The 26,238-nt window shown below is 33.0% G+C and overlaps 1 protein-coding gene across 1 annotated transcript in view; it reads left to right on the top strand.

Moving 5' to 3' along the window:
- The window catches only part of Fam174a (family with sequence similarity 174 member A), a 45,064-nt gene extending 24,914 nt beyond the window's left edge, over nucleotides 1-20,150 (top strand). The window contains exon 3 of the mRNA XM_076856012.2: nucleotides 19,562-20,150. Within this exon, the coding sequence (XP_076712127.2) occupies nucleotides 19,562-19,565 (4 nt within the window). The 3' untranslated portion in view covers nucleotides 19,566-20,150. The remainder of the gene's footprint in view (nucleotides 1-19,561) is intronic.
- The last annotated feature ends 6,088 nt before the right edge of the window (nucleotides 20,151-26,238 follow it).

The following is a 26,238-nucleotide window of genomic DNA, read 5'->3' as shown; positions in this document are numbered from 1 at the left end:
TTTGGATTCCAAGTGATCCCAGAAGTCACCAGTAGTAGCATTACCAAATGATTTCTGTTCCCTTGTGACTTCATCCTGTATTTATTTATTTTTAACCTCCTTATTATCCCAGGATCATTTTGTACTCCCACCCATGAAATCAACTATTTCTCCAAGGAATTCTCATTCCTTTGAGTGGACCTAGTAAGCTCTTTGAGACTGGGGTATCTTGGTTTCTATAGACCTTTTCACCAGAGACCAGTCTGTGAATGTATTTATACACATGCATCCGTGTGTGTGTGTGTGTGTGTGTGTGTGTGTGTGTGTGTCTATATATATATACATATATATATATATATATATATATATATATATATATGTTATATATATGTGCATAATTTAGATAGTATTCCTTCATACCTCCCTTTCCAATCTATACTTATTTGGTTTTGTTTTGGTTTTACATTATCTTTCCATAATTGTATTGTTCTTCCATCATGATATCCCTGACTTCCAACATCAATACTTTTACCAACTTGTTCAATCCTATAATAAAACTACAGTAATTTCTGAACTGTTTTGCCTATTAATTACATTGCTTAATAATTAAGCATTCTGAGAAGAGTTTATGATGTTCTCTAGTTTTTTTTTTTTTTTTTCACAACCCCATCGTGTCCAAGACTGAAAGTATTTATTCAGATATGGCCTTCTTAATGTAATTTGTCTTAGCAGTCATTTGAAATATAATAATGCCTTTCAGTTTACTTTGTTTCTGGTTTCCCTTCTTTTACTATAAAAAACATGAACATGCTTCCAATAGTTAATACTCTCAGTAAAATTTAATCACACATATGCATACTTGTCTTATATCCTTATCACTTCATTCTTCCCACGATATCCTTTGTACATGATCAATTTATTATCTGACTTATCCTCCCTATAGTCTTTTGATAATGGTTGACAGAAATACTTATTTCTTATGTGTAACTTATTTCTTACACAATAGGCAGTATAGTTCTTATGCTCTATATGCTTTTTTGTTGTGCTTAATATCTCTTGCAAGTCATGGCATACATATAATTTCACAGTTATATTTTTATTTCTATAATTGTATAAGTACTATATAGTAGGTATATTTCATAGCTTATTCATTCATCTATGATTTGACATTTAGGTAGTTTTAAATTATTTTACAATTATAAATAATACTACAATTAATAACCTTGTGCATATATATTTTTGTATTGCTGAGCTTTCTAGGAGTGATATTAGATTAGTCCATTTTATGTTATTATAATAAAATACCTGCAGCTAGGTAACTTTATAAAGAAAAGTGGTTCAATGGCCTGCATCTTGTGATGGTCTTTTTTTTAGTAGAGTACTTAGACTGTGAGAGCATCACATAGTAAGAGACAGGGAGTATGCATGTTGTCTCTTTTTTTCTTGTAAAATTAACAACATGGGTTGTCTACTCTAATGACCTTATTTAATTCTAATTACCTCCTAAAGGCCCCCACAATTAAATACCAAAGTCAGATTAAGCTTTCACCATCTTAATACCTCACAGTTGGGATTAAATTTTAACACAGAAACCCTTGGGGGATACACTCAAATCATGTTCAAATCATACCAGATATTATGGGTCAAAAAGTGTGAAGTCAGTTTTAACTATGAGGAATTTGAGGCAATATTTCAATGGATAGAGCAAATTCCATGGACTCATTCTTTATGAAAATCAGTGATTCTATCTGTCATGTGTCCCAGGCCCTGTATGAAGCTATGGGGTTATACTGGTGAATAAAAAATGCACAATATGTGCTGGGAGCCATCAGCCAAGTAGGTATGACAAATTCCTTGCCAGCTTACTCCCATGCTGTCTAGTGGAAGGACTTCTGGAAGGTGACCTTGCTCAAGGACCAGGGCAGGATCCGTGTTTAGGGTGTTCCCCCTTTAGAATAGGGCAGTTTAGCATAATAGGAGAGTAGGGTGTTTCCCCTTTAGAATAGGGCGGTTTAGTAATAGGAGATTAGGGTGTTCCTCTTTTGGAATAGGGCGTATCCTGCTGCTGAGTTCCTCTTGAGTGCTTAGGGTCAGACAGTATATTTTGGGAGACAGAAGCCCATGTGGAGTGGATTTGGGAGAGAGTGGATCAGGGCAGAGTGGAGATTTGGGAAGAGAACGTGGATTCCCCAAAACGTGTTTGTAGACGGCCGGTGTGAGTTGGGGAATAAAGAATTGCTGTTTGAATCTACAAGCTGTGTGGAGACTCGTGATTTGTGCCCAGCCGAGAGACTGCGGCAAATATGGCCAGTTGTGTAGTTAACAATCTAGTATATATACTAGGCTAGCGATACAGAACAACAGAGTCTTTGAGATAATAGATATCAGCTTTTATCTTCTTCTTCTCCTCCTCCTCCTCCTTCTTCATCCTTCTTCCTTCTTTCTTCCTTTCTTCCCTCCTTCTCCTTCTCCCCTCCTCCTCCTTCTCCTTCGTCTTCTTTTGGTACTGGGGATTGAAATCAGAAAATCATAGATGCTTTAACACTGAACCACATCCTCAGCCTTTTATTTATTTATTTATTTTAGGCAGATTCTTGTTAAGTTGATTAGGGCCTCATTGAGTTGAGGCTGACTCAAACTTGTGATCCTTCTGCATTAGTCTCCTGAGTTACTCGGATTATAGGCATGTGACACCATGCCTGGCTAACATTTTCATTTTTCAACCTTGCTCAAATCAGTAAGCAGGTACTTTCTAAGCCAGGCTCACATTTCTTTTTAAAAATGAAAAACAATTATGGATATTTCAGGATGCAAAAAAGCAAAGCCAAGAAATATAGTTTTTGTATTTTCTTTTTATTCTCTTCCCTTTGTTGTTTGCTTTTTCATTTTGTTTTGTTTTGTTTTCAGGTGTTAGTGAATTCAGGGCAAGGCTCTATCACTGAGCTACATACCCAGCCTATTCTCTGCTTCAAACAATTATAGAAATTATTTAAGTAAATACACTGATACTAGAATTCTTCTGTAACTTACTTCAAAGTCCAAGCCAATATGAAACCTTTTTTTTTTTTTTTCTTTCTGTATTTCACTTATAGAATGTGGCTACATTTCTTTCTTCCTACTGGGCAGTATTTTCATAGGTGGAGGTATGTTTATTCCTGTGGCTTTCTTGGTCTTAGAAATTACTTCCTAGAATGAGATCTATACAGTCCTGACCCATTACTTAATTGAAGCTGATATGATGGGCAAGACATGTGATTTTTTAAATGTTGATATTAGAAATAAACATGCAAATCTGACAGTGTATTCAATATTCTGAATGTCTCTTGGGAAAGTTGAACATAGATCTTAATGTGATTAATGAAAAATGACAAGCTTGGTTAATGACATTCCCTTTTCCCAAAAAAATGATGAAAAATATTATACTTGTATTGAGATAGTACTATCACATATTTGTAGGATCTGAAAAAGAAATTTGATCAAGGGGTTGCCAGAATAGCACTGTGAATGTCTACATCCTAATGTCTAGAAACCTGTAAGTACCTTAAGTTACATGACTAAGGGGAGTTAAGATTGCCAATCAGCTGATTTTAAAATAGGAGAATATCTTGGATTATGTTCATATTATGAATCAAGTTATTCTGATTGTTGTTGCTTTATAGTAAGCTGTAATATTAGGTACAACTACCTCCTATATTAAGTATAACATTAGTATAACATCAATTTTATAGATATTCTCTGTTAACATAAGTTCCCAACTATTTTTAGATTAAGAGGTTTTACATTAATTAGTGTTAAATTTTTTCAATGCTTTTTTAGCATATATATATTAAAATTATGTTTTACCCTTTAATCAGTAAATATGGTGAATTTCATGGATTGATAATTGAAGGTCAAAACAATGTAACATTCCTGAGATAAATCCTATTTTATCATGATATCCTCTTTATACATTGTTGCTAATGTTTTCTTTATGGTTTTTGCTCCTATAATTATATATGTAATAGATGTATACATCTATTTACCTACCTGTATATGTGTAAATGGAAAACATTTATATTTTTATAGTGTTTGTCTTGTTTTGATATTAAAATGTTGCAGTTCTCATAAAAAGTCAAATTATATAAATATGCATATATATATATATATATATATGAATATATGAATATGCCACAGTGAAATACACCATTCTGTATACTTATCATACACCAATTAAAAAAATAAACAATAAAAATGTGTTAGGAAATCATAGGTCTTCATCTGTTTTTTAAAAAATATTGGTTTAATATTGGTATTATTTCTTCCTTGAATGTTTGATAGAGCTCATGAGTGAAATAAATCATCGAGGAATGGTATTTTTTTAGAGTACTTTGGTAATAAATTCAGTTTCTTTAATGGATATAGGACTATTTTGTTTCTTCTTGTGTTACTGGAAAATTTTATTTTTTAAGACAATTTTCCATAAGATATTTAATTTTACAAACATGATTGTGCAACTTATTGAAACATAGCTGCTTTGCTTACACTTATTTAAATACTTAAATATATATGTCTGCATACAGAAAGAAAAAGATACATACAGAAAGGGTCACTATACAATAAGTATCAGAAATGCTTTTTTTTAATAAAACCTGTATCTTCAGTTGTATTTGACATATTAAAAGTATTCATAAACAGTATTTCCTTTTACCATTTATTCTATTGCCTTCTTTTTTCTTTAACTTTTCTCACTTTAGTCTTTCTCCTTCTTCTGCTGACCTTTAATACCAAGCTGTCTAGTAGCCACATTCATCTTTTTAAAGATACGAAGTGAAATAGTAGAAAAGTTGAGAAATGTGGCATCCTCTTTGCTGTTGTTGTTACTGTTATAAATAACACTGCCTTCAGATTACTACAAATATCTTGTGATGGATGAAGTAGGTTTTACAGTCATTTTTATAGCAAATCCTTGGGTGCCTATGGTTTCCTGTTGCTGTACTGATTATATTAGTTACCTATTTTGTCAACCAGAGCAAATGAGAATAAGCCATTAAAGAATATCAGGAAACAAAACCATTGCTGTTTGAAATTTATCCTTGTACTGAAAGGATCTCTTTGCTGACTCTGATATTCCTGATGAATTTTTTAAAGTATTGAATATATTATAAAAATAATTTAAAATATTCTCTAGGACTGGGGATGTAGCTCAGAGATTTTACTTTTGCCTAGCAGGCATGAGGCCCTTAGTTAAAGCCTCAGTCTACTAAATAAACAGTCAATCCACCCAAACCCACAAATTATTAAATAAATGCATTATTGAGAACTTTAACTCTTAGTGAAAGTCTGTTAACCTATCTAATTAGACGTTTATTTAAGATACATTTTTTCTTAAGTGCCTTTTCTTAATAAAACAACATTTGAGCCATTTCAAAGTTCTAGTAAAACATATTAGATGCATGGTTATGACATTAATCCATAAACCAATTAATAGAGCCATATCCCCTGCCCTATTTTGTATTTTATTTAGAGACGGGGTCTCACTGATTTGCAGTATGTGAAGCAAAATAAGTCAGACTGAGAAAGTCAAGGGTTATTTGTTTTCTCTCTTGTGTGGAAGCTAGGGGAAAAAAGCAGGAGGGCAGGGCTCACATGAAAATAGGAAGGAGTCCAGTAGAGTAGAGGAAGGTGACTCGGGAGGAAAGGAGAGGAGAAAAATGAGGAAAGGGGAGCCAGCCAGCAGGTAATGAAATTGACAAAGTTGTGTTATGTGCATGTATAAATATATGACAAGGAAGCCCACTATTAAGTAAAATAATAATGCATCAATTATAAAAAAATTATATATATATATATATAGATAGATAGATAGATAAATAGATAGATAGATAGATAGATAGATAGATAGATAGATGGTAGGGAATATTGTTGACTAGAATTCTAAGGGGTAAATAAACGTGCTGTTCTGCAAATCTTCATTATTGGGTGAGTCTAGATGTTGCTCTTTAAGTAAATATTTTGTTTAAAACTATTTAAGCCACATTCCAACTTTTAGATTAAAAAGTATTTGACTTCACTGTTTAGCTCTCTTTCTCTCTTAAAATTCTTTATCCAATTTTTTGGGGGGAGGGGTACTGGGAATTGAACCTAGGGGCATTTGACCACTGAGCCATATTCCCCCCTATTTGTATTTTATTTAGAGACAGGGTCTCACTGAGTTGCTTAGCACCTCAACTTTGCGAACACAGGCTTTGAGCTTGAGATTCTCCTGTTTTAGCCTCCCAAGCTGCTGGGATTATAGGTGTGCACCACCATACTCAGCTCTTTACCCAGATTTGACTCATTTAAAAATTAACAAATGGGTAGGGGATGTGGCTTAAGCGGTAGGGCGCTCGCCTAGCATGTGTGCGGCCTGGGTTCGATCCTCAGCACCACATACAAATAAAAAGATGTTGTGTCCACCGAAAAATAAATATTAAAAAATTTTCTCTCTCTCTCTCTCTCTCTCTCTCTCTCTCTCTCTCTCAAATAAATTAACAAAGAATTTATATTTGAATGGAAATACCATTTAAATAACTGAAAGGACAGAAAAGAATATTTAAGTAAATGGTACAGGTTTTCATACAAGGGGATAATTATATCTGGTCAGGGCAGAATGGGGTATCAGAACTCCAATAAGAGTGATTAGAATAGCTTTTAGTGAGTAATACCTACATTAGTTCAGACACTGTGATAGATTCTTTATGTGTACTAACAGAATCATCAAAACAATCTTGCAAAGCAGTTTCTATGACTTTCATTTTGAAAATAGGAAATCTGAAGCTGAAAGAATCTAAGTAACTAGACTTTTTCTTTCTACTGCATTCTCATTCCATTCATTGAATATCAATTTGATTTATTTTTATTTTTTTAAATACATGACAGTGGAATGCATTACAGTTCTTATTATACTTACAGATCACAATTTTCATATCTCTGCTTGTATAATAAATATGTTCACACCAAGTCATGTACCTTGGATAATGATGTCCATCCTATTCCACCATCATTGCTAACTCCCTGCCCTCTCCCTTCCCCTCCAACCCTTCTGCCCTATCTAGAGTTCCTCTGTTCCTCCCATATTCCTGCTCCCTACCCCACTATGAGTCAGACTCCTTATATCAGAGAAAACATTCGGCATTTGGTTTTTTGGGATTGGCTAACTTCACTTAGCATTATCTTCTCTAACTCCATCCATTTACCTGCAAATGCCCTGATTTTATTCTCTTCTATTGCTGAGTAATATTCCATTGTGTATATATGCCACATTTTTTTAATCCATTCACTTGTTGAAGGGATCTAGAATGGTTCCAGTTTAGCTATTGTGAATTGTTCTGCTATAAACATTGATGTGGCTGTGTCCCTATAGTATGCTGTTTTTAAGTCCTGTGGGTATAGACTTGGAGAGGAAGAGCTGAGTCAAATGATGTTTCCATTCCCAGTTTTCCAAGGAATCCCCATACTGCTTTCCATATCGGCTGCACCAGTTTGTCCCACCAGCAATGTATGAGTGTGCCTTTTTCCCCACATCCTTGCCAACACTTATTGTTGTTTGTCTACATGATAGCTGCCATTTTGACTGGAGAGCAATGATATCTTAGAGTAGTTTTGATTTGCATTTCTCTAATTGCTAGAGATGATGAACATTTTTTTATATATTTGTTGTTTGATTGTATATCCTCATCTGAGAAGTGTCTATTCATGTCCTTGGCCTATTTATTGATCGGGTTATTTGGGTTTTTTTGGTGCTTAGCTTTTTTTTTTTTCTTTAATTTTTATTGTTGGTTGTTCAAAACATTACATAGTTCTTGACATATCATATTTCACACTTTGATTCAAGTGGGTTATGAACTCCCATTTTTACCCCGTATACAGATTGCAGCATCACATGGGTTACACATCCACTGTTTTACATATTGCTATACTAGTGTCTGTTGTATTCTGCTGCCTTTCCTATCCTCTACTATCCCCCATCCCCTCCCCTCCCATCTTCTCTCTTTACCCCATCTACTGTAATTCATTTCTCCCCCTTGTTTTTTTCCCCCTTTCCCCTCACTTCCTCTTGTATGTAATTTTGTATAAAAATTCCTTCCATTTCCATGCAATTTTCCTTCTCTTTCCTTTTCCTCTCCCACCTCTCACCCCTGTTTAATGTTAATCTTCTTTTATATACCTTAGAGATTAGTGTTCTGTCTGATGTGTGAGGGATAAAAATTTGCTCCTAAGATGTAGGCTCTCTATTCACCTCACAGGTTGCTTTTTTGTTGAGAAGAAACTTTTTCATTTGAATCCATCCCACTTATTAATTCTTGGTTTTAATTCTTGTGGTATAGGTGTCTTATTAAGAAAGTTGGGGCCTAATCCCACATGATGAAGATTAGGGCCTACTTTTTCTTTTAATAGACGCAGAGTCTCTGATTTAATTCCTAGATTAACCTATCTAATTAGAAGTTAATTTTAGAAATATTACAAAATATTTTTTTGTCCTTGATCCACTTTGATTTGAGTTTTATGCATGGTGAGAGATAGGGGTTTTAATCTCATTTTGTTGCTAATGGATTTCCAGTTTTCCCAGCACCATTTGTTGAAGAGGCTATCTTTTCTCCAATGCATGTTTTTGGTGCCTTTGTCTAATATGAGATAATTGTAATTTTGTGGGTTAGTCTCTGTGTCCTCAATTCTGTACAATTGGTCTACCAGCCTGTTTAGATTCCAGTACCATGCTTTTTTTGTTACTATTACTCTGTAGTATATTTAAGGTCTGGTGTAGTAATACAACCTATTTCACTCTTCTTGTAAAGGATTGCTTTAGCTATTTTGGGTCTCATATTTTTGCGGGTAAATTTCATGACTGTCTTTTCTATTTCTATGAGGAATGCCATTGGGATTTTGATTGGAATTGCATTAAATCTGTTTAGTGCTTTTGGTAGTATGGTTATTTTGATAATATTAATTCTGTCTATCCAAGAGCAAGGTAGATTTTTCTGTCTTCTAAGGGCTTCTTTGATTTCTTTCTTTAGGATTCTATAGTTTTCATTGTATAGATCTTCCACCTCTTTTGTTAAGTTGATTCCTAAGTTTTTGTTGTTGTTGTTGTTAAGTTGATTCCTAAGTTTTTGTTGTTGTTGTTGTTGTTTGTTTATTTTGAGGCTATTGAGATTGGGGTAGTTTTCCTAATTTTCCTCTCAGAGGATTTGTCACTGCTATACAGAAATGCCTTTGATTTATGGGTGTTGATTTTATATCCTGCTACTTTGCTGAATTCATTTACTAGTTGTAGTCTGGTGGAACTTTCTGGGTCTTCTAGGTATAGAATCATCAGAAGCCTATCAACCAAGAAAAGACCAGGATCAGATGGATACGGAGTCGAATTCTATGAGACCTTTAAAGAAGAACTAATACCAACACTCTTCAGTTTATTTCAGGAAACAGAAAAAGAGGCAGCACTTCCAAACTCATTTTATGAGGCCAATATCACCCTGATTCCCAAACCAGGCAAAGACACATCAGAGAAAGAAAACTTTAGACCAATATCTCTAATGAACATAGATGCAAAAATTCTCAATATAATTCTGTCAAATTGAATACAAAAACATAACAAAAAGTTTGTGCACCATGATCAAGTGGAATTCATCCCAGGGATGCAAGGTTGGTTCAACATATGGAAATCAATAAATAGAATTCATCACATCAATAGACTCAAAGATAAGAATCATATGATCATCTCAATAGATGCAGGAAAAAGCATTTGACAAAATATAGCACCTCTTCATGTTCAAAACACTAGAAAAACTAGGGATAACAGGAACATAACTCAACATCATAAAGGCTATCTACGCTAATCCCCAGGCCAACATAATTCTAAATTGAGAAAAATTGAAGGCATTCCCTCCAAAAACTGAAACAAGACAGGGCTGCCCTCTTTTACCACTTGTTTTTTAAATACTGGCTAGAGCAATTAGATGAAAGAAATTAAAGGGATATGTATAGGAAAAGAAGACTCAATTTGATTTATACTTATAAAGAGAATTATTCCAATTCTATTCATTCTGTCTTTTGTATTATGATTTTCTTTTTCTCTTAGATTTTCAAATATGAACTTATAAAATAAGGAATAAAAGTAGTATTCTTTGTCTTGCTTCTCATCTGCATAAAATCAAAGAACTCTATAACTTCAAGTAATTATTTTTGGATCACTGCTTACTAACAGTTAATATTTTTAATTGTTTGAGGATTTCTAAAATTAGTACCTCTTTGTTTTCCAAAGTCTATCTCCCCAGAATGACAGGAAGCAAGTCGTTTCCAGAAAGGAAAATGAATTTTCTTGCTTTTTGTTTGGTTGTTTTTTTTACAATTTTACAAAACTATATTTTGTAATATTTCTGAAAGAAACGTTTCTAATTTGTCCTTAAATCCACCAAAATATTAATAGTGAATATCATTGGTGATTAGAATATGGGATAATTATTTCCACACCTTGTATCAGATTGAGCTAAAAGAAACTGCCAATATATCACTTAATCTAAATTTCCTCAAAGAATGCTTTTCCAGATAGGAGTGGTAAGTAGAATGCCACCAACTGATTGGGCTAACTCCAAACACAGCACCTTGGGGCTTAGGTTCCTCTCCTCAGGCTTCCTTGAGTTCTGCCTTGTCTCATGTTTGCTTCAGCTTAGGCAGACAATAGAATAGTACCATTTCTTCCCGTCTTTATAGCCAGGTGGTAATATTCTGTCAAAGTTTTGGACTTAGTGTTCTTTCTTTCTTCCTTTTTTAAACCTCACTGACCAGGATTTGGTGATGTGTTCATTCCTAAAACTAAAACCTAAGGAAGAAAATGAAGTATGATAAGTTCAGAGGTTGAATGGATATTTAAGTTACCCGCCATTACCACTGTACTAGTGCTTTTAGCATTGAAGTAGATACAGTCAAATCTGGAAAATTTGTAGGTGTATGAATAACAACAACAAAAAAATAGCTTCAACTTCTTGATTAATGTAACTTGTCTTGATAGTATGCTTTGGTATAATAAGTTTAATTTGGTTTAGTTGTTGAAACATTTTGCACAAAGGAAGTATAAAACTAAAAAATCTCAGGGGATTTTGCCTATATTTTTATTGCTGCATTATAATTATACATAGTAGTGGAATTTATTATGCCATATTTGTACCTACACAGACCATAATTTGATCATTCTCATTCCCTAGCACCTTCTCTTTCCCTCTTCCAGATCAATTGCTCTACTTTATGGATGTTCCTTCTATTATTATTATTATTTTAATGATTCCATTATGATTGTATGTATAAGCAGGTTCATTGTGATATATTTGTACATGACAGCAAATTTTAGTAGATTTCTTCCCACAGAATTTCCCATGCTTGCCCTTCCTCTTTCCCTATCCCCTCTACTTTTTTACCCCTCTTTTTTTTTTTAGCATTATTCTCTCTCTCTCTCTCTCTCTCTTTCTCTTTCTCTCTCTCCCTCCTCTCTCCCCCTCCCTCCCTCCCTCTCTCTCTCTCTCCTTTCTCCTCCTTCTACTTCTCCTCTCTCTCTTTCTCTTTCTTTCTCTGTCTCCTCTCACTTCTGTCTGAAACAGGAAACAACCCTTGACTTTCTGAGTCTGGCTTATTTCAATTAGCATTATGTTCTCTAGTTCCACCCATTTACTAGCAAATGCTGTAATTTTCTTTTTTATAGCTGAGTAAAACTCCATTGAGTATATATACCATATTTTCTTCATTCATTCATCTATTATAGGATCACTTAGGTTGATTCTATAATTTGGCTCTAAACATTGGTGTACCTCTATTGTATCTCCTTTGGCCTTCCAAAGTGGTTGTATTAATCTGTAGTCTTACCAGTAGTGCTTGAGTTTACTTTTGTTTCCACATCCTCATTAGAAATTATTATTTGCATTCTTTTTTTTTAAAAAAAATTATTTGTTAGGTGTAGATGGACACAACACAAGGCCTTTATTTTTATGTGGTGCTGAGGATCGAACCGGGTCCTGCCTGTGCTCTACCGCTGAGCCACAATCCCAGCCCCTATTATTTGCATTCTTGATGGCTGCCATTCTAACTAGAATAAGATGAAATTCCAGAGTAGTTTTGATTTCATTTCCCTGATTGCTGATGACATTGAACATTTTTCATATATTTTTTGCCATTTCTATTTCTTCTTTTGAGAAATGTCTGTTAGATCATTTGTACACTTATTCAGTTTTATTTTTTAGTGCTTTTTGAGTTCTTTATATATTCTTGATATTAAACCCTTGTGGGAAGAGTTGCTGGTCAAGATATTTTCTCATTTTGTGAGCTCTTTCTTAATGCTTTTGTTTCTTTTGCTGTTCAGAAGCTTTTTAATTTGATGCTGTCAAATTTATTGGTTCCTGGTTTTATTTCTTGAGCTTTAAAATCTTATTAAAGGAAGGCAGTACTTTCTCCAATATGTTGGGGTGTTGATCCTATTTTTTTTTTCTAGTAGTTTTAGTGTTTCTGATTTAATTGCTAGGTCTTTGATGATTTTTGTGTAAAATGACAGACAGGGATCTACTTTCTTTCTTCCACACTTGAAATTCCAAATCTCAGTTTTTAAATTGTTGTATAGAGTTCTCAGCTCCTTCGGACAGAAAATCTGATAAGGAATAAGACAGCATATGCTTTGTAAATATTATCTTTATTTTTCCAAAAGAAAAATGTTGATGAAAAATATCCATAACCAGGCTCTGATAAAAAGATGCAAAGCATGGCTTTATAGCACAAAACAACAAATGGAAACAATATGTTCATGCTATTATGTTTGGTTTCTACTAAATGATAAAATTATTATTTATAATGATGTATATTCGAAGATAATTTTTAAAATTTTGGTAACTGCTTCCAAAAGCTAGTACTTCTGTCATTTGAATGCTACTCTAGTAATTTGTGTCAAATGTGTAATTCAAAAAGCTCTAAATTTGCTTTTTGGCTACTTCTATTTTGCTTCATCAAATTTGCTATTGTATATGTTCATTACATGTTGTGCCCAGTGTTAATTGGCCATAAAATACTTTCTGGCTATTAACATAAGCATTTCAGAATCAGAAAACAGTTTTGATACAACTTTTTAATCAAAATCCCTCATTTAAAAGATCATATTCAAAAAGTTATCAATCTCAAAGTAGTTCTAATCTCTAAAACACTATTTTAATTTTAAGTATAAGATATTGTCAGAATAGCCAGGTGTGGTTGTGCACATCTGTGCTCAGAAGCCTGAGGCAGGAGGATTGCAAATTCAAAGCCAGCCTCAGCATCTTAGTGAGACTCTAACCAACTTAATAAGAGCCTGTCTCAAAATAATAGAAAGCTCTGGGGATATAGTGGCTCAGTGGTTAAACAACCCTGGCTTAAATCCCTGGTACAAAAAAAAAAATAATCTAAATAAACACAAACGTTATCTTATTCAAAGTAAATAGAATATAGGAATATATTAAAGTGCCATTATTTGCTTTAGAAAGAAATTTCTTGCCCAACATGTCCACTGTTACTAGTAGTCTAGCAGATGTTTATCCAAATTAAAAAAAAAACATACCATGTTCATCATTACTTAATCCAGTAATAAAAGAATTTTCATGTAGTTTTTGTGTGTGTGTGTTCCTTTTTACATTTCACTTTTCAGTTGATGTTGAGCGATAGGAGAAAGTTTTACTTGATCCATTAACAATTAGACATCACAGTGTTCAAATTTGTTAGTTGCTAGCCATATGTGATTCTTGAGCATTTTATGTGTGACTAGTACAACTGAACAACTGACATTTTACTTTATTTAGTTTTTATTAATTGAAATTCTACTTAAATTGCTGTTGTGGCTAGTGGGTATACTGTTACACAGCACAGATCTGGAGCAAAAGTATTTGACTCAATTTAAACTAGTTCTATTTAATGAAAGCTATTATGTAACAGATGAATCAAAGTTTCTATTTATATAGCATTTGATCCATTTTACAAAATTATTGCTGCTTTGGTTCAGGATTTACATTTTGCTGCAATTGTTTAGGGTGCAGAATCTTTAAGGTTCATGGAGAGCTAGATGAACGAGAGAGGTAGAACATAATCAATCATATGATTGTTTTACATAGGTAAGTTGCAGGACAACACTGGAACCAGGACCTCAAGTTTATAATGGCAATACCCTGAAAAAATTTTAAGGCATTAGCCTTTCCCAGTGCTCTTAGGTAGTGTTCATTATCTAAAATCTAAAAACATTATTCTTATTTAAAAGGAGCTGGAAGAAGGAAAAAAAAGAAAGACTCCAAGGGTTTAATATTTGCAATTTTACTTAAGTGAACAAACAATTAAAATTCTTGATGACAGTAGAGCAGTTTTTCCGTTCAAACTTGATTTGGATTTATAATCATTTTGTTTTATTTTTCTGAATTTTTTAAGCTATTCTTAAAATATTGTGTTAAAAAACTGGTATCATTGGATGCTGTATAAAGACAGATCATTCTTAAAGCTTGGAAAATAATCAAACTGGGATTTATGTAAAATATATTAATAATATATCCTTGTGTTGCCTCATAGCGAAGCAGATTGACTTGAAATACATAGGGCTGGGGAAATAGTCTTTCTACAAATGATACTAATTCCAGGAGTAGAGATCCTAAAAAGTTTTACTCATGTCACATGAAGTCTATAGTGGCTGGCTCCTGGAATTAATTCAGTGACCTTTTGATGTTAGGGACTTTATGCAATTTTCCTTTTCTTATGTTTGCCTTATCCTAATAATACAGCTGCTAGGATTTCAGCCATCACAGTTGTGTTTTAGGCAACAAGAGAATGAGAGGCAAGAACCCATTGTACGCCTCTCTCTTCCTCAGAGAATCAAAGTTTTTCAGAATTGTTTCTTCTCCACAGACTTTTTCTCTCCTTTGCCTAAAAAAATAAATAAATGAAAAGAAGTATAATCTGGTAAAAAAGCTATAAAAGGTCACCATTTGACTATTTGAGATACTTTTCTATAGATTCTGTTTTTTTATTAATTGATTTTCACCTATAATTATGTGTATATGCATTTATGAAAAAATACAGATTTTTTTTAAGGAGCTTTAGTCTTCAACTCTAATACTCCACTCTAATACTCTCTCTCTCTCTCATTAGTGCATATTAATTATACAGAATGCTGGGTTTCACTGTGGCACAATCTATGTATATTAGAGGTTGAAGGGACTAGTAAGAGAAGTATTGGGGATTGGAGATCACTGCATGAAGGCATGAGTCCTCAGGAATTACTTTTCCTGAGTAGCAGTTTTATAGAGAAGCCAGAGGCAACCAAGGAAATAATAGCATAAGTCAAAACCTACAATATACCAATAGTATATTTTTTTATTTATTCTTAGAAGGAGTAGGAATCCATTGTCATAACCAGAGTACCAGAGTAGGTCTTATCCTTCTCTTTTTTACTTTATTATTATTATTATTATTTTACTACAGCAGGAATTTTGTAAATGACAGAAAACTGAGCATTGGATAGCTCATCTAATCATTACATTTCAATGATTAAATCCTCCATGACTGAAAAGTATTGTGGTAAATAAGGGACAAAGTCAAATGAATCTTATGCTTCTGTTTTTGAAAAACAGAATGACCTTAGACCAATCTCTTGAGTCTTGATTCCTCTTCTTTATCTAGACACACTTCAATTATGTAATTGGGGTGCATCTCTAAACGATCCCAGTTTCTGGGTTCTGTAATCATTGCCAATTTCACCGTGCAGATAACAGTAAAAGGACAACCCTTAATATTCCCTTCAAAACTATTCGTTTTATCCCTTAAAAAAATACTTTAAGACATCCAGGAAATAACTGACCAATGTGGTACTAGTATCCAGTCTTTCCACGTAAACCATGGTTTCTTTCTCTTCTGATCCAGATTTTTAAGCTATATTTATGGTTTTATAATAAGACAATAGGGAATTTTCCTTTTCTTTTGCTTATTTAATTAATTGATTGATTGATCACTAACATTTTCTCCAATATAAAGCAATATTCCTAATGGTTAATAAAAACTTAATGTTTTGAGTGATTGAATGAATGAATATATATTTATGTGTATATGTAATATATATAAATGTTTTGACTATTAAACATATTTGCACACACAGCTGAATTAATGTGCTCCTGTTTTAAACACAATGGAAGCCATCGAGGCATTAAATATTATCTGCATTTAGATTTAGATTTTTCTGTACTAGTTGATATGTCACTACTGTAAGATATTGTTTAGCAAGAATGGAACATTCTTAATTTTTCTACATTTTATATACTATTGGTGAAGAAGTTCAACTTCTCAATTTCAGCTACTTTTTTCCAGCTTAAACTTTTTATCAATACAATATTTAAATGTCATTAATGAAAGCATCTACCTGTCTTTTCTCCTCTCCCTTCCCTCCCAAATGGTCTAATTTCTGTGGGGACTTATATCAGTATTTATATAATCTAAGGCACTATTTGTTTAATTTGATCACTAAAGAAGGAAAGAAATAGCCACCAATTTAATTGTAAAACCATGTAATGATAGTTTCAAATTATGCAAGAATTATGCATATCAGCCTTCCAAAACTGTTACATTTTTCATCCCTTCTAATGAAATTGGCAACTTCTGTTTGCAGTTGCATTTCTTTGTAAATAATGACTTATCAGAACAAATTAGATGTCATTTATCTGGAGTATTGTCCCATCTTAAAAATCTTCATTTTGGGGAAGAATATGTAGAATTGACACTAATGTATGGAATTGAAGCAAAGGTTCTAGTGATAAATCTTTGATTTTCTAATATCAAATTATAGCTTATTATTGTCATTATGTTTTTCTTCATATATAATTACTTGACTTCATTGATGATTCATGATATTATTTTTAAGGTATTTTAAACATCATTAAACATATCCCTTATTTATACTAACAATGCATATGCTTCAATTGAAGTGACAGCAATACAAAGAGATGTGACCAATCTTATGAACATATACATAATAATGACTACATAAGTAATACCACTTGTCTGATAGCAATTTTAAGATGCCTTCAATTGGAGGATATGTTTCAAGTTCAGTGATGTTGAAATATTAGAAATATTTGTGTTACATATTATGAAATACAGTACTATTCACAGGAGAGTGTACACATATAGTCCTCTGTCTTTATTGGCCACAGCTGAGGCATAATTTATCCTGCTTGATTTTAGAGCTTCAATCTCTATCTCTGCCATTTTTGCCAAAAACAAAAACAAAAAAAAAAAAACCCTCCTGTTAAAAGTTCCTACAGATTATACTGTTTACTCCTGGTTCTGTCTCTAAAGTTTCTTTGAGTCTACCAGTCCCCTTTTACAGCTTTTACAACTTCTATATCACTTCTCCAAGTAGGAACTCTTGGATATTTTCCTCATGCAAAGCTAATGCTCAGTGTTTTTTCAAATTATTGTTATATTACTGAGAAAGAGCAACTGAGTTAAAGATAGCAACTTAGAAGATCACACTGAGAAAGTTACATTTGTGTTGTGGTTATTTTAACAAATATGAAAGATAACCAAGAAAGAGCTTTTGATGGAGAAGTAAGTTCCATGTCAAGAGGAGTTGAAAGCATGTGCCAAGCTATGGCCCTATATGAGGATGTGTACATGCTGTCAAGCCTCTAGAAATACAGGATATATACTGGGTCATGGAAAATCATTGAGAAAATCAAATCTGGAAGGTTATGTTAACAAAACAATACAGTAAGGATTTATATTTTATCAACCAAGAGGACTTATAGATCATCAAATGCTTTTCAATGCAGGAGCAATTCCAACATATTTATGTTCTAGAAGATGATTCCGGTGAGTTTGTAAGAGATTGAGTTTGAAAACACTAATGTATAATACTTTGAGCCTATTTCAGTTAAGGTGAGGAGTTTCAAACACGTGTAGAGGTTAGTGTTTGAAGTACATGGAATCAAAAATATTTATAGTAGTGAGACTCAGGATAATTATTCTCTAGATGAGTACTCTCTCAACATAAGTAATCAACAGTGACCTCCCTGCTCCCACTGGAATAGTGATAAAGTGGAAAGTATTGTCACAATTTAAGAGAAATAGAGGAATATCATATTTAAGGTGGTCAGATGGTAGGTTTGATTAATGATGCATTAAAAATTACCTCAGGGGAGAATCTTCCTCAGGGCGATATAAATACAGAACATCTTTTTAAATATTAACTTTGGTCCTTAATTTAGTCATGCCAGGAAGGGGTTAGGGAATGGCAGTTCCATATAGCATACAATAGGTGCTGGTCATGATGGCAACATCAGGATGGAACTCTGAGGAAATCCCAATACAAGGGATTTCTTGGGAAATTACAAAGAATGTGTACTCTTTAGGGGGAGAACTGGCCATATTGTAAAATATAAAGTTTCAGTACAATATTGGGCATGATGTGATTTGATAGATCTTAATAGTTACGCTTATCCACATTTGTTGTGAGATAAATTATCGCTGTTGAGATGCATTTCTGAAGTCATACATTAAAACCTTTGTTTGTGTTAGTTACTTCTCTATCAGAAAACTTCCTGTGGTACCACTAGCTTTTTTAACAATCCACAAATTCATTATAAAAATAATCATGTTTCAAGTATTGAACAGATGAGAATTGGGAAAAAATATTGTCTAAGTAGCACATTGTTTTTTCAAAATTATCTTCAATATATTTTTGAAAGGTTTGATTTTATTCTTAAAATATTTCATAAGCTTAGTAGCTTCTAGTCATGTAGAGCTCTGTTATAGATTAATTACTAAGATTTGAGTAAAACAATGTAAAAAGGACTTTACTTATACTCAAGCCGTATCTCCAATGATGTTCTAAGCATTACTGGTAATTATAAGAAGATTTATAATAATCCCTTGGCTATTCTTTGGTTTCACAAAATGCTTTAAATTGTGATGCATTTAAAGTTAAATAATAGTAAAGGAACTTATATAATTAGAATTAATGTCCATAAAAATGTGTGACAAAAGTTTAACTTTATACTACAAATCAGTCATTAAGAGAAAATGGGCAAATTGGCCCCATTATGTTTATTGAAACCCTGTCTTCTGTATAGATAATTTTCATTACATTACTGTAAATAACCAAAGAATTTTTAACATATTCTCAGGCCTGCAGCTTTAATTAATCCTCATTTATGAAGTTTTAAAAACAAGATTAGTTAAATAATTATATTTACAGAAACTACATAAACAACTATATTGCATACTGAAGTCAATCAAAGTAATTTATTAAGATTACATAAGGACATAACTTCATTGTGACTGTAACTTTTGTCTTAATTCCTAGCACTTATATATAAAATTCCTTTGAAAATTAGAAATATAATTCAAAAGATAATATTTGAAGTCATAAATACAGACAAAATAATCATTGTTTTATGGTGTCCTTCATTGTGATTCTTGTAGATTAAATACTTTATTATATTCTTCCCTCCCTTGAAAATCCTTCTGAATATTTTGAGATGTTTTGAATTTATTACAGAAGGGTCATTTTAATATTTTTTTCTTCCAGATAACAATGTGCCTTTTGATGAGAAGATTTAATCCTTCTACAGTGAAAAGCGGAGTCTGTTTAAGGAATAAGAAGCCACTATATCAATGGGGTGAGGGGTATTTAAGTTCATACATTATGATAACCTTTATTTCGTTGTTGCTGCAATAAATACTGTATCACTTTGTTATACCATTATATGTACAGAAGTGCTCTAATAATGGGCTCAGTGTTGTTAGGGATAAACTATATTGTAATAGTTTATCTGTTTGAAAATTACTTTAAAAGTCCATGTTTCTGAAGAGTTTTTGTTTATTGCTTACCATATTATTGTAAATTGTTTTTTTTTATGTACTAATCAGTTAATGTTAATTTTTTTTTTTGCGGGTATCATTTTATAGAGCCCTAACCCCTAAAAAGCAACTGGTGTGTAAAAATAATTAAAATTTTCCTTTACTGAAATATATTTCCCATTTTTGTGGGGAAATGAAGCCAAATTTATTATGTGTTTGGGTTTTTAAAATATTAATAAATGTCTGAGTTATTATATGCAAAACAATAAATGTGATGTAAAATTCTTTTAATCTGGTACAGATAATATGTTCACAAAATAAACCTGAAGATCATAGAACTACTTTTAATATATGTATATATGGCTTATGGAAAAAATCTTTTTAAAAAATTTCTTTATATTTTATCAACTTCCATGTAAAAATAAGATACATGGGACAAAGTAAGATTGAAAGTAAGATACAATATCTACTTTGATTATATATTTTAGAAACCTGAATTTTTTATTTGTTTATAGTATAATGTGAAACAGAATTAATGCAAAAAAATGGTATGGTTCAAAACCTCAGTCAATAAAATATGGAAAGGCAAGGAATTAAAGTGCATAGACTTTCAATTGAGATCTTTAGGCAGACAATAACCTCATTGTCTCTGAACAAAAAATGTAATCATGGTGAACTTCAATTTTACACATTCTTTTTTTTTTTTTTTTTTGAGGAAAGTTGGTTGCATGGAGTTCATTCCTTAAAAGAAGAAAAAAATCAACAAATAAATGACCTCATATTACATCTCAAAGCATAATTTTACACATTCTGATAGTTAAAGAGAACTTACAGGAAAATTGAGTCACAAAGTCAGTTGCTAACTGTCACCAAGAGATAAACTAAAGTGTGCATTAGTAAATTTGAGCTGGGACCTATGTAGTTAAAATAGGAGTTCCCCCCATCATAATGGATTATAACAAGGATTAATTTCTCATTCATGCCACATGTGTTTTGGGGTTCTGATTCTGCTCTCATTTTCTTATTTCTTTACTGAAGCCAATGGTGAAATTTCTGCCTCAAATGTCTTATACTTAACATCTCAAACAAGACAAACTCTATTCTATTTCATAGCTTCTGCCTTAAGTTCACCTATTTCAATGCTATCTAACCTTTTATTGGCCAGAACATACCCTCAGGCTACTACAGAGTCCAAAAAGGCAAGAATAGATAATCCTCTAGTAAAGGAGAAATTTGTCATATTTGTCCATCCACAATGCCAAATTAAGGACAGGGTGTAGCTCAGTAGTAGATCGCTTGCTTCATGTTTGTGAGACCCTAGATTTGATTCTTAGCATTAAAGGAGGGTGAAGGGGAGCAAACTAGTTTTGCATCTCTATGGCAAATTCCTTTGCACAATGAGTTATCCTGAGTCAAGTTATCCTGATGTCAGTGCATGTATGTTTGATGTATAGCAAGGACTAAAGGGGAAGATAACACTTGTTCTAAAGGAATTAGTTCACTTTAGCTCTCACTCATAGTTGTATGAGGAAATACTTTCCAAGTGTTTTTCATTCTTAGTTTTAAATTTTAAAGAATCACTAGGACTCCAGATTTCTTATATAAAATTGCCCTCTTTTAATATATTATTAACACAGAATACATGTTTGGATAGAAATTATCCCCATACTTAGCAATTTGTTATATAGGAAAATCATATAACATCTTGGAAAGAGTGATATTTCATTTAGTAACTGCTATTATTTAATTATTATTTATAATTAAAAGTAAAAAAAAAAATCTACCATAAAATAAGAATTCTAATAATTAGGGTAATTTAATGATCATTTCCATAAGGGGCCTTCAATTTTGCCTTTAAATAAATACTTCTGATACTTTTGTCTTAACTCCTAGCACTTTTGCCTTAACTCCTAGCACTTATATATAAAATTCCTTTGAAAATTAGAAATATAATTCAAAAGATAATATTTGAAGTCATAAATACAGGCAAAATAATCATTATTTTATATATATTTCTAAAAACTGTTTTTAGAAATATATATTTGCTCTAGATGACTAGTATGAAAATTCTCATTTTTGTCAAAATGCCTTTTTAAAAATTATTCTTATGTAGTCATTACTGAACTGTAAATCAACCATAGTTATTGTAATAAGCCACATTTAAATTAAAGTGCAAGATATTATACATATAATATCTACAAAACCAGTAAGCTGGATATTAATTTCATTAGTTATGTAACAAAATTGATGATGAACTAGTATTTTCAAGTAAAATATATATGTAACTTTTAAAACAACTGGTGATACCTTAGATATTATGAAAACATGCTACTATTGTCCCTTCCAATTTTTTGCTTAATTTTAGATATTTTGTTGATAATCCCCTCACCTAGAAATTAGAGATTAGTGGGCCTAGTATAATCGAGTTCGTAGCTCATAAGAAGAATAAAGAGACTGAAAGAATCGATGCTTGAGTAGTTTAAGGAGATGCACTTGAACTGGAAGCTTCTGACCAACCACTGTGTGGTTGAAAGTACAATCAAGTACTTTCTTTCTGTCCCATTTCTCTTAATTAATTGGTAGAGAATTACTTCTGTGGAAAAATAAAATAAAATAAAAGCACTTATGCTGGATGGTAAACCTCACCTTGTCAGTTTGCAGTGGGTTTTTGGTTTAATTGCTTTACTAAGGGTATATCATCTCTTACCCTTTATCAACTATTTCTTCTCCTTTTTAAAAATGGGAGGTTTGTTTATTTTAAGTTACCTTTGGTTGAGCTGCACTCATTTTCATGAATTCAATAAATTTTTTACCATTCTTAACTAGTTTACTTTTCTGCAGTTGTTTTATTCTCTAAGCACCTCTATAATGCAATGAAGGAAAGATAGTTCATATTTCTTCTATGTTGGGAGATAAGCAGAAAGCCTGAAGAAAAATAGGTGGAGGGATGAATACAGAGATGTGAGTCATCCCATGTCATGGACAGTTAATTGGAGTTGGAGCCCTTATCTCGAATACTTCCCTTGGCTATCTAGTCATTTTCAAAGATTTGTTTTTTTCTATAAACAGTTTTGCCTTGTGTGACAAGAATCAAGCAAAGATTATTCATAATACAGAAGCTTTACTTGATTTGCTGAGATTTTATAATTCTTTTCATTTCACACTATCTGCTCTCTGCAACAGGGATGGAACATTTTAAATCCATAGTTTTCAATGTATTTTGCCTGCCTGTACCAAAAGACTCTTTACAAGGCACAGGGTAAAGATAGAAGAAGTTTAGGAAGGATAATCCCCAAACCCTTATCTGGCTGGTTAAGAAACTACACAGCCACATCTCCCACTAAAGTATCTCTTTATGTCAGGGGTTATAGTTCAGAGGTAGAGCGCTTGCTTAGCATGCATGTGGCACTGGATTCGATCCTCAGCACCACATAAAAATAAAATAAAGGTATTGTGTACACCTATAACTGAAACAAATAAATGAATATTTAATTTTTTTTTTTTTATGTCTCCACAGCAGAGGATTTATAGCCAGCAAGGGATAGGTGGAATTAGGTAGTTTTTCTCAAATAGGTTATTTGAAGCAAAGTAAACTCAAGAGCTCTGACAGTTATTTTTCTTAATCTGTCTGACCCTTTCTGGGGTAACATGGGTACTCACCTATTATTATTGTGTAAAACTGAGTGGAAGTTCATTTCTTCCTCTGACTTTGCTCACCCCCTTGCCTGAATAAAGTTCTAGATCTTGAGTGCAGCTTAGGCTGTCTTTCTAATACTTTACTCTAAAACAGATGACCATCTTTAAGCTCCAGACTTAAGCTCTTATTCCCTTATTTGATTTTTTCCCCACTGAATCTATTGTTATTCATCTACATGTGTGTGTGTGGGGGGGGGGGGTGTCGGGGGGGGGGGTTGGGGGGTAAATCTTCCTCCCCAAATAGGACATGATTTTGTTTTTTTAGAACCGTACCTCCTAGGCAGACTTGGAAATAGTCTTTGCACCTTCTTCTACCTGAAATCTCAAGCTAATTTTGTGTGTCTCTCCCAGTGCTAAAGAAGCTTCCCAAGGTCCAATAACATCTTATGGATAAGTCAGCTAAGGTTTTGGTGGACTATTATCAGTGACATAAGGTGGTACAGGGAGTGGGCAGAAATATCTCTTCCTAAGCAATGGTCCGTTCTTCGCTTATCAGATCAAAATATACCATAACCAGAGCTAGAAGTTTTACATATACCAAGAGATAACATGAAATTAATAGGTATGGTCTTTCACAAAAGACAAACTTTAGATCATTTCTGTTGATAATTTTTTCTTTCTTGAAATATGGCTAAATTCCAAAAGTAACCATCCCAGTTATTTGACTTGGCTTTTAAAATTGATTTTAGTATTTCGTTTTTAGCATACATGAATTATTTTAAAATATCCTATAATTTTTTTATTTTCAACATTCAATGGTAAAACTGATAGATAAAGGCAGATTAACCAAGTGTATTTCTCTTAAGGTTTGCTGATTATTGCCCTGAAACTGTTGCCTATAATGACACTACCAAACATTATTTCTAGCACAGGTGCCTACTCTAGATATTTGTGCACAGTTTTATTTATATCCAGGGTATAAAATTATACCAGAGGACCTGAAAGTCAAAAAAATAAAAAGGGAGGGGACTCTTTGTAGAAGCATTGAGGAGCAAAAAGACTTCAGTAGGAAGTGTTGTTTCCTTAGTCTAAGGAAACATGGGATGTCCCACACTCAGAGATTCATATTGCATTGCCATGAAGAATGGCCTCAGCACGTGTGACAGACAGAAAGCTCCATCAGTGACTCTTGCAACTTCAAGACTGAGAACCTCTCCAAGTTTAAAAATAAATCACACTGATTTACAGCAGAGCTTTGGGACTAACAGACCTTGTATTGAATTCTGTCTCTCTCGCTTTCCCATCTATGTTATCTTCAATGATTTTTCCCCTGTCTACTACTTTTGACATATAATTAATACTTAAGTTAAATTAATACTAGTGTGTTAAGTGCTCTAGATTTTTAGTTTATTCATACCCCATAAAAACGCTTTGAAGAATTGGCTATAATTTGCACTTTGCAAATCAGGATATTGAAACTTAAAATATTGAAGAATTTGCTCCTAACCAAAGTAGAAAATGGCTTACTAAATATAAGTTTACAAAATTCTTTTTTTTTTTTTTTTGAGGGAGAGAGAGAAAAGAAAAAGAAGTTTTATTGCTTTGCTAGCAAAGGAGAAACACAGGAGACTCTTGTCCCACAGGCTGTATTTCTGCCCATCTGCAGAAACAGGGGCTTTTAAAGAGGTGACTCAAAGGTTACATTACATTTGTTCTTTGTTGGAGTTGTAATTCAGTTTTTAATTTGGGAGATAGTCATTTCTGAGATCTTCTGGTACCATCCCCAAAGTCTGGATTACTTTGTTTTTATGTGAGTGTGTACTCAAGGACAAATAAATCTGCCTAAAATGGGGAAGAAAGGTAATCATGTTTTACCAAAGATTAGGGATGGGGAGAGATTAGAGAACAATAGGGAAAGAGGAAGAGAAAGAACTATGTCCATTTTAAAAATAAGTTGCAGTGGCAGAGCAGCACCTATATTTAAAGCATAAGGTGGATCACTGTTACATTTCCCCACTGTCAAATTCTACATTCCATTTCTATGGAAAAATGGGTGAGGACATTTCCAAGCTGCTTCCTGCTGAAAGAGGGGGAAGTTAGGGGAAGTAACCCAAAATCTTTGTATCATATGGGGAGTGGAAAGTTAAGGGTATTCAGCATCAGAGCAGTCCAGAGGTCCACAGCACCAGATAGCTGGTGACTGGACAAGACATACTTAGGGCAAAGCATTACTTTTTTATAATTATCACAAAAGCAGTTAATGTTTCAGCTCATCTCCAAAACCCAGGAAGAAAATAACTCATATCAGTGAAAAGCAGAGTTTATCAATGTAGGAGTTTAGGAAGATTTGTAAGTCTATGAAATCAGACTTTTTAATTCAGAACAAATTCACAACTCTTGTGATCATTATTAGGCACTCCCACACAAAAACCCTTCATTTACAGCCTTCAGTTTTACTTACATTTGGTAGGGCTGACACAAGTGTACATCATAAGTTACATTAAAAAACTATTGTTTTTCCTTTTAAATGTCCACATAGGACTGTCCTTAGGCTATAATCTTTTGTCAGGTGTTTAAGACCAAGTTGGTCAAAACCAACCTTGTTCCTATCTACTCTTTAAGACTTGACTGAGATTCCTAAAGATCACTCTGGGGCATGTGTGAGGCCTCCTGGCTCCTTTAGCAAAGGAGAAATACAGGAGACTCTTTTCTTTATCAATGATGCCATCTGTCAAGATGGGTCAGAGTCTTACTGACCATACATGGTTT

The sequence above is a fragment of the Callospermophilus lateralis genome, chromosome 5 (assembly GCF_048772815.1).
Source record: "Callospermophilus lateralis isolate mCalLat2 chromosome 5, mCalLat2.hap1, whole genome shotgun sequence".
In the NCBI taxonomy this organism is placed as follows: Eukaryota; Metazoa; Chordata; class Mammalia; order Rodentia; family Sciuridae; genus Callospermophilus; species Callospermophilus lateralis.
The sequence above is the reverse complement of the archived record's forward strand: the minus strand, read 5'-3'. Positions and strand labels throughout refer to the sequence as shown.